The 18,039-nt window shown below is 39.4% G+C and overlaps 1 protein-coding gene across 1 annotated transcript in view; it reads left to right on the top strand.

Annotated features, from left to right (window-relative positions):
• LOC140165133 (uncharacterized) overlaps positions 1 to 18,039 on the top strand; it is a 54,412-nt gene that overhangs the window by 23,016 nt on the left and 13,357 nt on the right. Inside the window, exons 11-12 of the mRNA XM_072188568.1 lie at positions 12,710 to 12,764; positions 16,048 to 16,156. Of these exons, the coding sequence (XP_072044669.1) occupies positions 12,710 to 12,764; positions 16,048 to 16,156 (164 nt within the window). The remainder of the gene's footprint in view (positions 1 to 12,709; positions 12,765 to 16,047; positions 16,157 to 18,039) is intronic.

Raw genomic sequence — 18,039 nt, 5'->3', positions numbered from 1 at the left:
TGATCCTAGCATCCTCTTTTTATAACATTTTCAGTACATATCCTTTATCCACGAAAAAAGCTTATTCCTAAAATTTCAGTTGATTCCGATTTTGCGTTTGCGAGTTATGCATGATTATGTGTATTACACTGCCCCATAGACAATGCGTTGTATTTTCGTTCTGGTATACCAGAACGAAATTCAAATTTCACGATATCTTTGTTAAACGAATTAATCTGCAGGAAATATTTTGTACATAAACCAGGGTCGGATCCAGGAATTTTTGATAGAGGGGGCGCCTTTTGGTCAACGACGAAAAAATGGTGTTAAGGGGGTTACCCTTTCGAAAACTCAACGGTTTTGGCCCATTGTTTGCTGTTCATGGCGAATTTGTTCATTTTTTAAATTTCTTTCATTTTTTGTATTTTAAGTTGGGCGGCGCCTTTGCTAGGCAAAAAAATAGAGGCGCGCGGCTCGCCCCCCCCTAAATCCGCCCTGTAAACATTATGTAGCCAGAGTATTCCAGTGATATAAAAATCTCAACTTTTTTTGAGAAAAGTGGGGGGATGAGGCTGTGGATCACGAAATGCCCTTTTAAGTAATGTCTTAAAACTACCTACCTCTGGTTCTTTTAGTTCGATCTTGCTGTATACCATGGAAATGAGCTCGAAATTTTGCCATCGCATCTTTCCATGTGGTAAATCCGTCTGTAACAAGTTTGCCTCTTACTTCAGCACCCGGGAAGAATACACAGTACTTGCAATAACAGGCGTCTTGACTGGGGCTGTAGCAGAGGCCAGGAAATAGTTTAAGCCATTTCACCTGAAATCGTCTTCCGTACTGACCCGATCCCGATGCACGGGCATTCTTACCATCTGTTTCTGGAACATGTATATCAGTCATACACTTGTATTTATCTATGTCGTTATTCCATGTTTTTCCAACATAATTGCATATGTCGTTTTTCATGGTACTTTGATCTTGTGGTGTATCGGACTCTGTAATAATAAAAGACGGCAATAAGTTACAATATATATATTATTGACCTTCATTTTTTCTTTTATTTCAAAAAAATATTACAAATTGATTATGTTTTATATTTTTATTCGTACCTGACATCGCTCTGCCTGCTCCTTCCAACTCTTCAGACCCCGAGCCTGGTGGTGTACCTTGTTCTGTAATATTAAACGTGAGGATTTGACAATTATTGAAAATTGATCGCTTAAGTATAAGTTACAAAATATAATACTGGATACTTTCATTTATTCTATATTTCAAAAATATTACAAATTGATTATGTTTTATATAGTTATTCGTACCTGACATCGCTCTGCCTGCTCCTTCCAACTCTTCAGACTCAGAGCCTGGTGGTGTACCTTGTTCTGTAATATTAAACGTGAGGATTTGACAATTATTGAAAATTGATCGCTTAAGTATAAGTTACAAAATATAATACTGGATACTTTCATTTATTCTATATTTCAAAAATATTACAAATTGATTATGTTTTATATAGTTATTCGTACCTGACATCGCTCTGCCTGCTCCTTCCAACTCTTCAGACTCAGAGCCTGGTGGTGTACCTTGTTCTGTAATATTAAACGTGAGGATTTGACAATTATTGAAAATTGATCGCTTAAGTATAAGTTACAAAATATAATACTGGATACTTTCATTTATTCTATATTTCAAAAATATTACAAATTGATTATGTTTTATATAGTTATTCGTACCTGACATCGCTCTGCCTGCTCCTTCCAACTCTTCAGACTCCGACTCAGAGCCAGGTGGTGTACCTTGTTCTGTAATATTAAACGTGAGGATTTGACAATTATTGAAAATTGATCGCTTAAGTATAAGTTACAAAATATAATACTGGATATTTTCATTTATTCTATATTTCAAAAATATTACAAATTGATTACAAATTGATTATGTTTTATATAGTTATTTGTACCTGACATCGCTCTGCCTGCTCCTTCCAACTCTTCAGACTCCGACTCAGAGCCTGGTGGTGTACCTTGTTCTGTAATATTAAACGTGAGGATTTGACAATTATTGAAAATTGATCGCTTAAGTATAAGTTACAAAATATAATACTGGATATTTTCATTTATTCTATGTTTCAAAAATATTACACATTGATTATGTTTTATATAGTTATTCGTACCTGACATCGCTCTGCCTGCTCCTTCCAACTCTTCAGACTCAGATCCTGGTGGTGTAACTGGTTCTGAAATATTAAACGTGAGGATTTGACAATTATTGAAAATTGATCGCTTAAGTATAAGTTACAAAATATAATACTGGATACTTTCATTTATTCTATATTTTAAAAATATTACAAATTGATTATGTTTTATATAGTTATTTGTACCTGATATCGCTCTGCCTGCTCCTTCCAACTCCTCCGACTCCGACTCAGAGCCTGGTGGTGTACCTTGTTCTGTAATATTAAACGTGAGGATTTGACAATTATTGAAAATTGATCGCTTAAGTATAAGTTACAAAATATAATACTGGATACTTTCATTTATTCTATATTTTAAAAATATTACAAATTGATTATGTTTTATATAGTTATTTGTACCTGATATCGCTCTGCCTGCTCCTTCCAACTCCTCAGACTCCGACTCAGAGCCTGTTGGTGTACCCTGTTCTGTAATATTAAACGTGAGGATATAACAATTATTGAAAATTGATCGCTTAAGTATAAGTTACAAAATATAATACTGGATACTTTCATTTATTCTATATTTCAAAAATATTACAAATTGATTGTGTTTTATATAGTTATTCCTACCTGACATCGCTCCTCCTGCTCCTTCCAACTCTTCAGACTCAGATCCTGGTGGTGTAACTGGTTCTGAAATATTGAACGTGGGGTTTTGACAATTAGGGGGATGTCATTCTCTTCGGAGGCCGTGACCGGAACCAATTTGTATGCCCCCCTTATTGCGGGGTAAAAATGTTTTCACAACTTATGTAGGCTCACTTTGAACTTGTTGAAAGTCAGTGGCGTGGGGGGGGGGTATGGCAACGACCATGATTGGGGAGCACCGGTCTGATGGGGGCACAAGCCGTATATTTGACCATTTTCATATGGGGTTTTCTGAATTTTGTAATCGATGGGGGGGGGGGGAGACACGTGCCCTCGTGCCCATGTGACGCTACGCCACTGTTGAAAGTTAATATAAATATTGAACAAGATGGAGAATATACAATATAACGCTACAGTTAGCTGTTGTGAATCGGCCGAATCTTTGTGTCCTATGAATAGTATTAATAACATCTGACGAAAATGGTTTGGACTATTTTGAAGCGGGCTTGACGAAGAATTCAAATATCACAGTCGAGTCGAACTTTTATAGTTCTTGGTCCATGCGTTATGATGTAAAATTGCTGAAACGAAATATCTGCATAAAAAGACTCATATCTCAAGAACCACAATACAGTAAGCAAAAGAATTAAGTTACCAATTGTGTTCACTCTATTAGGCTATTATGATACATCCTCCGTGGAACAGTTTCAAACAAATATAGCTTTATTATTGGGGCAGAGGTTATCTTTTGAATCTACTTTAGGGGTTATCATTTTTTTCGGAAGGGGGGTGTCAAACTTACAAAAAGTCTGCGTCAATAAAATTGCGCAACCCCTATTTCGGCAACAAAAAGTTTATGACACCCAACCCCAAAATTGTATTGAAATCAGTCTTTTTGAATAAAATAAACACACTATCTGTGAAACTGGTCCCTTAATATTTGGCTTAATACTGTACATTAACATGATTAAGCAAGTATTGTTTGAAAATGCATGCTTTGCATTCAGTAATCATTTAATTCTTTAAGATCTAACTTTTCATTACTGCCCTAATAGACAATTTGATTTTTGGAGACACAAAGAAAAACAAGTACTAACCAACACTGATGTAGTGCGTTTCTCCTATTTGACCGAGGAGTATTGGCGACCCTTTGTTATTGTCAGCATATTCCACTTTCGTTAAAAACTCTCTCTCTGTTAAAGCATCTGGCCACGAAGTGATGATGTGAATATCAGTCTTCAGCATCTTGGACATCCCATATATCACCCATTCCTCAGCCCACTTGTCTAATTGGAATAATATAATGATTTTCTAATGTAAAATTATATTTCTTGTGAATGAATGGCAGTGCAAATAAGTTCATATTAATGAGCTAAGTCAAAGCAAAAAAAGGAAAAAGGGGACAGTGAAGTAGATTATGAAGTCTTTAATATAATTTCTTATTATTACTTACAGGCACCTTCCATCTTCTTAAAATCTGTCTCCGTCAGTTTCCAAACATCGAACATAGGATCTGTTTTATCCTGTTTACATATTAATGTACGAAAGTAAAATTGAAAAAAAAAAGGTTATTAGCACGAAAGTGCGAACAGGAGTTAAATTAGGGCAACAATGGAGAGAATAATTTGTGTGTGGGGGTGGGGGTGGGGAGGGTGTGTGTTGGATAATTACTTACACAATAACGAAGATTTAAAAAAAAATAAAGCACATTGAATGAATGTACTTCATCCATGCAGTGAGCATGGTGAACGCTGAGACAACTAGCTCTGGGCATCTAGCCCGGCTAAGCCAGTTTACCATGATACCATATTTAAGTCGCACATTTAAGAGTAAATTTATAATTAAATAATGTTCTCATACCAATTCTCTAACAAATGCCACAGCCTTTCGACGAAGTACGAGGGACGTGGAGTAGCTCTTATCCTGAAACCTTTCTTTTAATTGGTGATTAACGGCGTGAAAAAAACAGCCGCCGTCCGATTTCACATCTGACAATTTGCGTAGATGAAGGTTCTTCAAATTCTCTTCAAGGCGACGGTAGTCGTTATGCGTTTCTGTAAAGTATAGGACAATGCGTCACCATTACGCTCAACATTGAGATAACATTGCTATAATATGATAGTTGGGCATATACTTGACAATCCTTACTAAAGATGAACAAATATTTTCAACTGGATAGTGGCAAAATATACGGTAATAGGAAATCACACAAAAGCTAACCTAAATATCTTTGTATTTCACCACACCTGCTTTCGGATTCTGAGTAACCAAACTAAAATGAACGCAAGGCCTGACGGTTAGCTTAGCCATTGGGCGCTTGTTTTAGCGCACCAGGAAAAAAATCTGCCCCTAACCCCATTACAAGCTATTCCAAGGGCCATAAAAAGGCGAAAATATGACTCATTGCATTTTGCACTGATGCATGTTTTTATTAGTAGGCTTTGATTTAAAGTTAGGATGGGCCGATTTTATTATATGAAGATTTCATCTTTATTGAATTATCTTGCTTCCTTCTCCCACTTTTTACGCCAACATCAATCCGTTTTGAAATGACAGCTAAAAATACGATATTTAAGAACACTAGAATACTTTGTAAAATTAATATTGGTCGACAAAAGAAGTGACTTTTCAACCATAAAATTTCAGATATAGCAAATGAGAAGAGAAGATTTCTTCATGACTGGTCAAATCTCGAGATTGCACGTTTTAGAGGGCCAAATTCAGTGGCGTAGCGTAAGCCATCCTGTGGGGTGGGTATTCACTGACCATGCATGGGGAGGGGCACTGGGCCCGATGCGGGGGGACTAAGGCGTTTTTCAGTAATTTTCCTGTGGGCTTTTTCAACTTGATTGGCCATTTAACATGCAGTTCTATTGGGCATAGAACTATGACGATACGCCACTGGCTCGATTAAAATAGATCTTACGCCTTACTGTTCATGATGCGATAAACCGTCTGTTCTTTATCATTTTCCTACCTTCAACTCGTGGACGAAGGTACCTTTGAAGCGAAGCGGCTAGTTTGGCCTGTTCATTCTGCCTTTTAGCTCTTTGTCTTCGATATGCACATCCAGAGAGTCTTCTTCTCTCTGCCATGTTCTACGGTCTCCACAGGCTCTGATTCTGAATCCTGCTCGTTTTTTTAAATAATAGGATAGAAATAAACATAGCTGTCACTATTATATGTCATGAATATTAAAAATTTATATCATGATTTATGATTAAAAAATGTTACAGTTCTTACTCAATAAAATAAAAAATCGGGTTAGCTTTGACAGATCTAATCATACAGTAACATTCTTTGAGACAATTCAGAACACTATGGAGGCCTATATAGTTTAGCTTTTTCTCGGGTTTTTTCATTGATTGCTTTGAAGAATAAGGTAGATCGCACATTATGGCTTAAACTTAAAAGTAGCAAGTAAACAGGCAGATTAGATTGATCCAACACGTATACTGCGCCAATAAAGTATCCTTACACTTGGAAAAATAGTCACAATTTCCAAACTGAACAATCTAATTCTGCACATTATGACACCACATTGAATCCAATGTGACCTCAAGAAGTAAAGTTACAAACAATCAATTGAAATCAATTAAAAGTGACAAACGGGCCTATACATGGCGCAAAAAAGATTCCAACAAGCGCAACAAAGAGACAATACAGTTTCTTCAATGAAGCGTTTTTTAAAGCAGTTTTTATTTCTTTCTTTTTTTTTGATTCTCTGTACTTTTCATAACTTTTATTTTATTTGTCAGTTCTTTTGTATCAGGTTTCTTTTGTTCCTTTTGTTTTAAATTGAAGCCAAACGCATACATTAGCCATCCACCACTCTCAAACCAGATGTCTAGTCTGTGGAGTTTTGAATAGCCCAGCTTGTCACTTTTGAAACTAGACCTTCGTCTAATCAAATGCTGGTAGCTCTGCTTCTTGAAGTCACATTGGATTCAAGGTGGTGTCATAATGTGCATGATTAGATTGTTCAGTTTGGAAATTGTAAGCAATCAATGAAAAAAAAAACCGAAATTGTGATTATTTTTCCAAGTGTAAGGATACTTTATTGGCGCAGTATACATGGAGTTCACTCAAAATATTAATATTAATTGTTAATTTTTGTCCCCCCGCCCCCCACCTCCAATGGCACTGGTCCCAAATTGCAAAATGTTTAAATTTTACCATCAATTTAATTAAATCATCCATCCCAATTTTCCATGCACAGAACACCTGCACCTCAGTAGTGAGTGTCACTAGACTTGACTTTCAGTATGAGCCTTTGTTTTATCCGACTCGGCCACACCCACGACACACGACTGTAACCACTTGACTGAGGAGACCTGTGCTAAATCCCTGATCATCATTACATGGTACTACCAAACGTACAGCACCAAGATGGTGTTTCTACATCAATTCAATGAATATCGATCTGTAATTATCCGTGCTGATTATATTCTGTATAATAACAACATAAGATGTACATACCTGATGGTGGTTACAGTTAAAACTAAATATAAGTTTTGGGTAAACTTTCGTGAACGGTACAGCCTCTCTGTAACGATGAAAACGTTGGTGACCGGCTGCCCAGATGCTATGTGCAGCTCGCAAGTCTTTGACATTTAAGGGTAGACTAGGTATTGTTGGTCGAAGCAGGCACAAAATCGATTTTCATTATCTAAATCAATATTATTATTGAAAAATAACACTTCGATATTTTGCAAAAGTTCATTCTACAAATAATGTACTTTGAAAACTTATTGTTGTTAATGAGTTATGTACGTTCTACAAAAGTGTTGTTGTTTTAACCCTCTTTACAACATAACTCAAGAACCACAGGACCAACAAACGTGATATCTGAGTTCCTACACACTCGCTATGAATTGATCAATGCAAGTTTTGAAATTGTTGCTAACCTTAAATAACCGCTTCATGGCAAAAAAGGTTTTACTCTATAGCGTTCAGCTAATTTCTTGATTAGTTTTAAATGATAAAAGCAACCAAATAGCAAAATAAGTCTTATTCTTGAAATAGTGAATTATTTCAATAAGGGCCAATATATAATTATGCCTTATATACGGTTACTCCTCTATATCTGCCACCTTTCAATCGCCCCTCTATCTCTCTATTTTTCTCCTTGCTGGTTACAATTCACCCTCCTGGTTTATGCCGCCCTACAAGCCCCCCTGTCTATACATCCCCCGGCTTTTAGAAGCTGCAGTTGTGGTATGTGCCACCCCTCTATCGCTCTCTTCTCTCCTGACTGGTTAAAAACCGCCCTCCTGGAGTGTGTCTCACTTACAAACCATCCTTCTGGTTTAATTGTACCGCCCTACAAACTACTTCTCTCTATATATCTGCCGCCCTACAAGCCTAGCCGCCCTCTATCTGCGTTCCAGGTATGTGCCGCCCATTTATCTCTCTATCATGGTTGGTTGGCTACAAGCCGCCCTCTATCTGCATTCCTGGTATGTGCCTCCCCCTATCTCTCTATCATGGTTGGTTGGCTACAAGCCCCCCTCTCTCTGCATTCCTGGTATGTGCCGCCCCTCTATCTCTCTCTATCATGGTTGGTTGGCTACAAGCCGCTCTCTATCTACATTCCTGGTATGTGCCGCCCCGCTATCTCTCCATCATGGTCAGTTGGCTACAAGCCACCCTCTATCTGCATTTCTGGTATGTGCCGCCCCTCTATCTCTTCATCATGGTCGGTTGGCTACAAGCCACCCTCTATCTGCATTCCTGGTATGTGCCGCCCCTCTATCTCTTCATCATGGTCGGTTGGCTACAAGCCACCCTCTATCTGCATTTCTGGTATGTGCCGTCCCTCTATCTCTTCATCATGGTCGGTTGGCTACAAGCCACCCTCTATCTGCATTCCTGGTATGTGCCGCCCCTCTATCTCTTCATCATGGTCGGTTGGCTACAAGCCACCCTCTATCTGCATTCCTGGTATGTGCCGCCCCTCTATCTCTTCATCATGGTCGGTTGGCTACAAGCCACCCTCTATCTGCATTTCTGGTATGTGCCGTCCCTCTATCTCTTCATCATGGTCGGTTGGCTACAAGCCACCCTCTATCTGCATTCCTGGTATGTGCCGCCCCCCTATCTCTCCATCATGGTTGGTTGGCTACAAGCCGCCCTCTATCTGCATTCCTGGTATGTGCCGCCCCTCTATCTCTTCATCATGGTCGGTTGGCTACAAGCCGCCCTCTATCTGCATTCCTGGTAAGTGCCGCCCCTCTATCTCTCCATCATGGTTGGATGGCTACAAGCCGCCCTCTATCTGCATTCCTGGTATGTGCCGCCTCTATCTCTTCATCATGGTCGGTTGGCTACAAGCCGCCCTCTATCTGCATTCCTGGTAAGTGCCGCCCCTCTATCTCTCCATCATGGTTGGTTGGCTACAAGCCGCCTTCTATCTGCATTCCTGGTATGTGCCGCCCCTCTATCTTTCTATCATGGTTGGTTGGCTACAAGCCGTCCTCTATCTACATTCCTGGTATGTGCCGCCCCTCTATCTCTTCATCATGGTTGGTTGGCTACAAGCCGCCCTCTATCTCCATTCCTGGTATGCTCTACCCGGGTTGGTTGGCTACAAGCCGCCATCTATCTGCATTCCTGGTATGTGCCGCCCCTCTATCTCTTCATCATGGTCGGTTGCCTACGAGCCGCCCTCTATCTGCATTCCTGGTATGTGCCGCCCCTCTATCTCTTCATCATGGTCGGTTGGCTACAAACCGCTCTCTATCTGCATTCCTGGTATGTGCCGCCCCTCTATCTCTCCATCATGGTTGGTTGGCTACAATTAAGCCACCCTCTATCTGCATTCCTGGTATGTGCCGCCCTTCTATCTCTCCATCATGGTCGGTTGGCTACAAGCCGCCTTCTATCTGCATTCCTGGTAAGTGCCGCCCCTCTATCTCTCCATCATGGTTGGTTGGCTACAAGCCGCCCTCTATCTGCATTCCTGGTATGTGCCGCCCCTCTATCTCTTCATCATGGTCGGTTGGCTTGGCTACAAACCGCTCTCTATCTGCATTCCTGGTATGTGCCGCCCCTCTATCTCTCCATCATGGTTGGTTGGCTACAATTAAGCCACCCTCTATCTGCATTCCTGGTATGTGCCGCCCCCTATCTCTCCATCATGGTCGGTTGGCTACAAGCCGCCCTCTATCTGCATTCCTGGTAAGTGCCGCCCCTCTATCTCTCCATTATGGTTGGTTGGCTACAAGCCGCCCTCTATCTGCATTCATGGTATGTGCCGCCTCTATCTCTCTATCATGGTTGGTTGGCTACAAGCCGCCCTCTATCTACATTCCTGGTATGTGCCGCCTCTATCTCTTCATCATGGTTGGTTGGCTACGAGCCGCCCTCTATCTCCATTCCTGGTATGTGCCGCCTCTATCTCTCTATCATGGTTGGTTGGCTACAAGTCGCCTCTCTATCTGCATTCCTGGTATGTGCCGCCCCTCTATCTCTTCATCATGGTCGGTTGCCTACGAGCCGCCCTCTATCTCCATTCCTGGTATGTGCCGCCCCTCTATCTCTCCATCATGGTTGGTTGGCTACAATTAAGCCACCCTCTATCTGCATTCCTGGTATGTGCCGCCCCTCTATCTCTCCATCATGGTCGGTTGGCTACAAGCCGCCCTCTATCTGCATTCCTGGTAAGTGCCGCCCCTCTATCTCTCCATCATGGTTGGTTGGCTAATAGCCGCCCTCTATCTGCATTCATGGTATGTGCCGCCTCTATCTCTCTATCATGGTTGGTTGGCTACAAGTCACCTTTATCTACATTCCTGGTATGTGCCCCCTCTATCTCTTCATCATGGTTGGTTGCCTACGAGCCGCCCTCTATCTGCATTCCTGGTTATGTGCCGCCCCTCTATCCCTCTATCATGGTTGGTTGGCTACAAGCCGCCCTCTATCTCCCGTTTTCTCCTGACTGGTTACATCTCGTACTTGATATGTGCCGCCCTACAAGCCGCCCCTATCCCTCATCTTTTCTTCTCAGTGCTGACTACAAGGAGCCTCCTTGTATGTGCCGCCCCACTAATAAATCAGGCGGTTTTTTTGTTGTTGTTCTTTTTTTTTCTCTCTTTCTTTCTCTCCTCTTTTTCTCTTTTTTCTTTCTTTTCTCTTTCTTTCTTTCTTTTTTCTCTCTTTCTCTCTTTCTTTTTTTCTTTCCCTCTTTCTTTCTTTCTTTCTTTCTTTCTTTCTTTCTTTCTTTTTTCTTTTCTTCTCTTTCTTTTTTTTCTTTTCTTTCTTTCTTTCTTTCTTTCTTTTTTCTTTTCTTCTCTTTCTTTTTTCTTTTCTTTCTTTCTTTCTTTCTTTTTTCTTTCTTTCTTTTCTTTTTTCTTTCTTTCTTTCTTCTTTCTTTCTTTCTTTCTTTCTTTCTTTCTTTCTTTCTTTCTTTCTTTCTTTCTTTCTTTCTTTTCTTTCTTTCTTTCTTTCTTTCTTTCTTCTTTTCTTCTTTTTCTTTCTTTCTTTCTTTCTTTCTTTTTTCTTTCTTCTCTTTCTTTTTCTTTTCTCTTTCTTTCTTTCTTTCTTTCTTTCTTTCTTTCTTTCTTTCTTTCTTTCTTTCTTTCTTTCTTTTTCTTTCTTTCTTTCTTTCTTTCTTTCTTTCTTTCTTTCTTTCTTTTTTTCTTTTCTTTCTTTCTTTCTTTTTTCTTTCTTTCTTTTTTTTCTCTTTCTTTTTTTTTTTTCTTTTTTCTTTCTTTCTTTCTTTTTTTTCTTTCTTTCCTCTTTCTTTCTTTCTTTCTTTTTTTTTTTCTTTTTTTTTTTTTTTCTTTCTTTCTTTTTTATTTGTACCTATATGCTTTTGCGAAAAAAGTGTATTGCACACATACTCTGTGTTTACCATACTCCTGTTTTCAGAGCATCAAGCCTATCGATCAGTACCCATCACTTTTGCACACAAAAAATGTCAACTTTCGAGTGACGCTTGTCACATGAACGGATACTAATCATTCAACAACTCTTCCTATACCTTTGTACAGGAGCCAAGCATTGTTAATCGGTGATGAATCCACAGTCCAGTAGCGTATACGCGAACACAAAGTTACTCGTATATGTTACTCATGAACGTGTTCAATTTGTCATGTCTTGAACTCATGCATAAACATGCACTCTCTTATGTTGGAGGTAGGAGCCAGCTAACCATTACCACTTTATGCTTTAGTTTTATTGCTGATATCAACAGAGAAATCACCAATCTGCTTGTAAGGTTGAGTGGCAATGACAAACGGACATTCCGAATGAAAGAATCATGTGAATTAGACATCTTTAACAAATTGTTTCATAGAAAGGATTCAATCATAGTTTCACCATTGTTCATCACTGAACAACTCACATCCAAACCACGAAGGCAACACGGACGCATCGTTGTTAATCGGTGATGAACAACAGTGAAACATGATTGAATCCCTAATTGCATACCATTATTTTGCTCATTAATTTACTTTTCTAGATCATTAACTTTTGGAAGTGAATTAATTCAATTATCAACATAAATGGATGTACTAAGATGTTTTTGTGGCATTTTGAATATTTTACAAAATAAAGAGCAGAATGGTCCAGTAGTTAAGGTCTTTAAATTTGGTGTGAGAGGTCCTCGGTTCCGAACCCCTGTGGAGGCAACATCATATTCAATTTTAATACTGCATTCAAATAATTTGTGGGACAGATGCAGGTGATGACAGCCAGTTCTGATCAGGGTAATGCCTGTACACCCTACTTTGGCTGCAGGGCATCATGGGAAAGCAGTGTTTCAACACTGAATCATTTACCCAGGTTAAATAAGACACAAAAAACAAAGCAATAACACACTGAATCTATGCAAAGAGGGTGCAGGTGCTGTCAATAAGAACTTAATATTTTCATAATCATGATTTATTGTTTATTTGCACCATACAGGGAGATTCCATCTACAATTTTATTCAGTATGACCAGTTTGACAAACTATTACAAAGTAAGTAATACATTGTAGTATCACCAGAGTTGCCCAAAAATTTCAGCCCAAATCACGGGTCAAATAATCGAAAAGTCGTCCAATTTTTCTCTTAACCATTGGTTTCTATGGGACAGGAAACTGCAGTAAGTCACAGGAGCCAATGCTGAAAAGTCACCCTTTTTAAAAAATACAAAACATTCTTTTCTATGTTCGTCAATCTTCAAAAGTCACCTAATTGGGCTACCAAACCGTGGGTATGGCAACCCTGGGTATTACCTTCATGTTAGCATACTTAGAGTTAGCCTAGCATCAAGATGGGGATTATACAGCTAGTGGAATAAAGCTGGTTAACCCCCCAATGAAGTGTAGACAATAGACTAATTGTGCCCATCCACCACAAACTGGTCGTAAAGTCGGCATTATCCATTTTGAGATACAATCAAAAACAGTATATGGATTTATATGTAAAATATATAAGAAAGTTGACCTTTGATGAACTATAACTTCACTTTCATATGTCTGATGAAGCTGGTTGAGGTGTCATTTTAAAGCTGAAAGTGCATTCTTTTAAAATCTGCAATAAACAGAAAATGATCTAGAGCCGCCTTTACTACCACTTCGTGGTGGATGGTCGCAATTTTGTGTAGGCTTACAGGAAGGTAGCCCCCAGCCTAAACAACCGTTAAGTTCTCGAGAGAGAGGAATCAGAAACACAGGGCTGTCTAAATGAGGAGAACACCAAACAACAGACAGGGCAGACTAGCCAGATGACTGATTCCACTCTCCCGAAAACAACAAGATAAAGTAACAACAACAGGCATAGAAAAGGCGAAACTAGGTAGTATGTACAAGAATCATCATCTAGCGCAAAATACGATCTAAAAAGTGTCATTAACCCTAACCCGCCCGAGTACTACAAAATATTACTTGATATATCGTGATGTTCCAGTGCGTGCATCCCACGTGGTGTGATGACGCAATCGCCCCAAGTGATATTTAGGCACGGTTTCGCTGGCCAGCGAAGCCCAAGACCCGTGGCAAAGTGTCGCCAACATCTGCTTGGCATGTGAAGGGTCTCAGGTTCGAATCCCACCCAGAGCAAACAACTTCTTTCTTTCTTTTCTCTTTTTATTCCTTCCTTCTTTCCCTTCCCGTCGCCAAAAAGCCCCTGGCAGGTTAGGGTTAGGACACAAACAAAACACAGAATATACACATATCAATAAGATCATATTCAAAAAGTTTTTTGAAAGTGTCCACGGACGGAGCTTGCTTCAGCAGTTTGGATTCCAGAAGTAAAAATGTGTAACACAACGGTCCATAGGGGGTATGAGAAAAATATGAGCTTTCACCTTATTACCCAATGCCAAAATCTGTATTGCATATAGTGGGGGTGTGAGGCTGTCAATCAGGTGTCACACCTTCCCGGTGGGTTCACTTGGGATATTATTTGGTACGCATGCTCATCACAAAAAACGTCGAAAAAGGGTCAAATTTTGACCTGCTGTCATTTCAACCCATCTTCGACATTAAGGGTCACTTATTTGCAAAGGTGGTTCTGGAGATGTATTAAACCAAAACAAAGAAAATGAATATGTATGGTTCCAGTTTTATCTCTCAATTTATTGGCAGGCCTACTCATATTAAGTGAGAAAATTGTCATACACATGCCATTTAGGGGTCCATTTTAGTGTCTTACACCATTTAGGGGGTAAAATTTCTAATATCTTACGCCAATAAGGGGTGAAATTTGCAACCCCAGAATACGCTGTTTAGGATCAAAATTTGAGATGCTGAATTTTGTGTAGGCTTACAGGAAGGTAGCCCCAGCCTAAACAACCGTTAAGTTCTCGAGAGAGAGGAATCAGAAACACAGGGCTGTCTAAATGAGGAGAACACCAAACAACAGACAGGGCAGACTAGCCAGATGACTGATTCCACTCTCCCGAAAACAACAAGATAAAGTAACAACAACAGGCATAGAAAAGGCGAAACTAGGTAGTATGTACAAGAATCATCATCTAGCGCAAAATACGATCTAAAAAGTGTCATTAACCCTAACCCGCCCGAGTACTACAAAATATTACTTGATATATGCGATGTTCGTGCGTGCATCCCACGTGGTGTGATGATGCAATCGCCCCAAGTGATATTTAGGCACGGTTTCGCTGGCCAGCGAAGCCCAAGACCCGTGGCAAAGTGTCGCCGAACATCTGCTTGGCATGCGAAGGGTCTCAGGTTCGAATCCCACCCAGAGCAAACAACTTCTTTCTTTCTTTTCTCTTTTTATTCCTTCCTTCTTTCCCTTCCCATCGCCAAAAAGCCCCTGGCAGGTTAGGGTTAGGACACAAACAAAACACAGAATATACACATATCAATAAGATCATATTCAAAAAGTTTTTTGAAAGTGTCCACGGACGGAGCTTGCTTCAGCAGTTTGGATTCCAGAAGTAAAATGTGTAACACAACGGTCCATAGGGGGTATGAGAAAAATATGAGCTTTCACCTTATTACCCAATGCCAAAATCTGTATTGCATATAGTGGGGGTGTGAGGCTGTCAATCAGGTGACACACCTTCCCGGTGGGTTCACTTGGGATATTATTTGGTACGCATGCTCATCACAAAAAACGTCGAAAAAGGGTCAAATTTTGACCTGCTGTCATTTCAACCCATCTTCGACATTAAGGGTCACTTATTTGCAAAGGTGGTTCTGGAGATGTATTAAACCAAAACAAAGAAAATGAATATGTATGGTTCCAGTTTTATCTCTCAATTTATTGGCAGGCCTACTCATATTAAGTGAGAAAATTGTCATACACATGCCATTTAGGGGTCCATTTTAGTGTCTTACACCATTTAGGGGGTAAAATTTCTAATATCTTACGCCAATAAGGGGTGAAATTTGCAACCCCAGAATACGCTGTTTAGGATCAAAATTTGAGATGCTGTGACAAGCATGGGTACCACTTTAGTATGCGAGTGAACACTCCGAGAACACCTTTAACTCAGCGACTTCATTGTGTGCAGTTGGATGCCTTCAGTGTGTGTGAAATCAGAATAGGATGTTGACTTGATTTTGGGGGATTAGTCCAAAGGGTCATTAGTTCAAAAATTGTTAAAGTTAGGATTTAAGGCATTTTATGTTACGGTTGGGTCATGTTTAGTGTTAGAATTAGGACTTAGGTGAGGGTGAAGGTTAGGGTAAGGGGTACGGTTTACAATCAAGTTACTGGGTTTTTGGACTAATGACACTTAGAACTGATTATCGACCTGTAACTGATTTTTGTTTGCATTGTGTATAGGTAGTTTGGAAAACCCTGTTACTCCTATGCAATCAGAATTCTGCCGGGCATCAGACATGTTACATCATCAGTTTACCAAGGATGACAGCATAACAGATGTTTTAGTCAGGTAGGGAGCTATTAGTAAAAAACACATTAACAGGAAGTCCACACTTGTTTGATGAGGAGTCATAATATTTAAATGATCAATTCAAAATATTAATATCGATAAGATTGTATGAAGAATATTGTTAGCTAGAGTTTGATACATCACCTTTGTCAAAAGAATTCAACAACTCTTCCTATACCTTTGTACAAGAGCCAAGCGTTGTTAATCGGTGATGAATCCACACTTTTCCTGAGTGTGTACACGAACACAAGTTAATGTGTAGGGGTGAGCGCGTAAAATTTGTCATGCCTGGAACTTTATATGTGTAAACACGTTCTATTGATAGTATTGAATTCTGTATTTTTGGAGGGAGCAGCTAAACATTGCTGCTTTATTCTTTAGTTTTATTGCTGATATCAACAGAGAAATCACCGATTTTCTGGTAAAGTTTAATGGCAATGACTAATAACGGACAGTCCTAATGAAATAATTGTGTAAATTAGATGATCTTTAGCTTGTTTTCGTTGTTGAAAGGGATTCAATCATGTTTCATCATTGTTCATCACCGTTTAACAACTCGTGTCTGGTGCATCTGTGTGGCTTACTTCGCTCAGGCAGCTAAAGCTAAAGCTGCCCTCGTGAAATAAACTACACAGACGACGTAGATGCATCATTGTGAAACGTGAAACATGATTGAATCCCTAATTAAACCTTTCAGATTTATGAAAATTAGTGTGATTTGAAAAGTTTTAAATTCAATTGGATTACATGATGTAAAATGGGCTATTCCAGTTCAAATCCATGTCCATGATACACCCCATATGGAAGTTATTGCCCCTGAATCCCCTACACAGGGGATTAGGTGTAGATTTCAAATGGAGTCACCCATTCAGGTAATCACATTTGAAATTTACACTCCCTGTGTGGAAGACTAAGGCCATTCTTCCACAGGGGTTTATGTATTTCAAATGGAATAGCCCATTGGCTTAGCTTGAGAGGTTGTACTCACTGAAGCGAGTGGCGGTCAACATGTGTCGTTGATTGGTAATGACCCCTGCATTGACTGCAGTTTTTCAATTTATTGTGCATAGTTGCTACCCATTAAAGGGTTACTTTTTACACAGTAATAACATAAGGTGCAACTTTTGAAACTTGCATAATTAAATAAATTCATTCTGTTTACATAAGTGAGGTATCAAACTGCAGCAAACAAAATTCTCCATACATTTTATATATCAACCTTATGAATTTACTTATTTGCAATAAAACTTATGATCCCCAAAGAAGTGTGGACTTCCTTTTTGTGCTGTGTAGTGTTTACTGTATGTTATACATTAGGGATTTAACAGGAGAATTCAGACTCTCTAATAGGCACCTGCTCTACAAGACTGGCGTATCTGAGTAAAAAAATCAAAGGTCAATTTTCTCTTCTACAGGAGTCATTGGCATTGTTAAGTATCCTTTATTTAATTGCTTTTGCATGCTGAACAATTTGGCACCATTTTGGTTAAAAACATACCATTTTCATGTTTTGACCCATATGGTGTGCTGTGGTGTGGTTGAAAGCAAGATTGGCCCTGTATGACCTTCTATACTATGATCAGCTCGTAATAGGCGAGTATTATTCGGTTTTTATTACTGCGCGCATCAATAAAGTTCCAACTTACGCCTGCGTAAATTCTCAAAAGAGTGTGTCAGTCAAGCAATAGGCAAACCGCGGTTCGCGTAGATGGTGCGCCAAGCTGTTTGTACGCAATTCTATATCAATCCACGATGTTACGAGCCTCGCCAATTAAGAACTGATCAGAGTATAAGGTCATAACTCTTTTCATAGCAAGGTGCATTTTTGCCACCAAAATGTTTTGGTATTTCAAAGTATTCAGCTAACCTATAACTTGACTGCA

This window comes from Amphiura filiformis, chromosome 11 (assembly GCF_039555335.1).
Source record: "Amphiura filiformis chromosome 11, Afil_fr2py, whole genome shotgun sequence".
Classification (NCBI taxonomy): domain Eukaryota; kingdom Metazoa; phylum Echinodermata; class Ophiuroidea; order Amphilepidida; family Amphiuridae; genus Amphiura; species Amphiura filiformis.
Note: the sequence above shows the minus strand (reverse complement) of the source record. Positions and strands in the feature narration are given on the sequence as shown.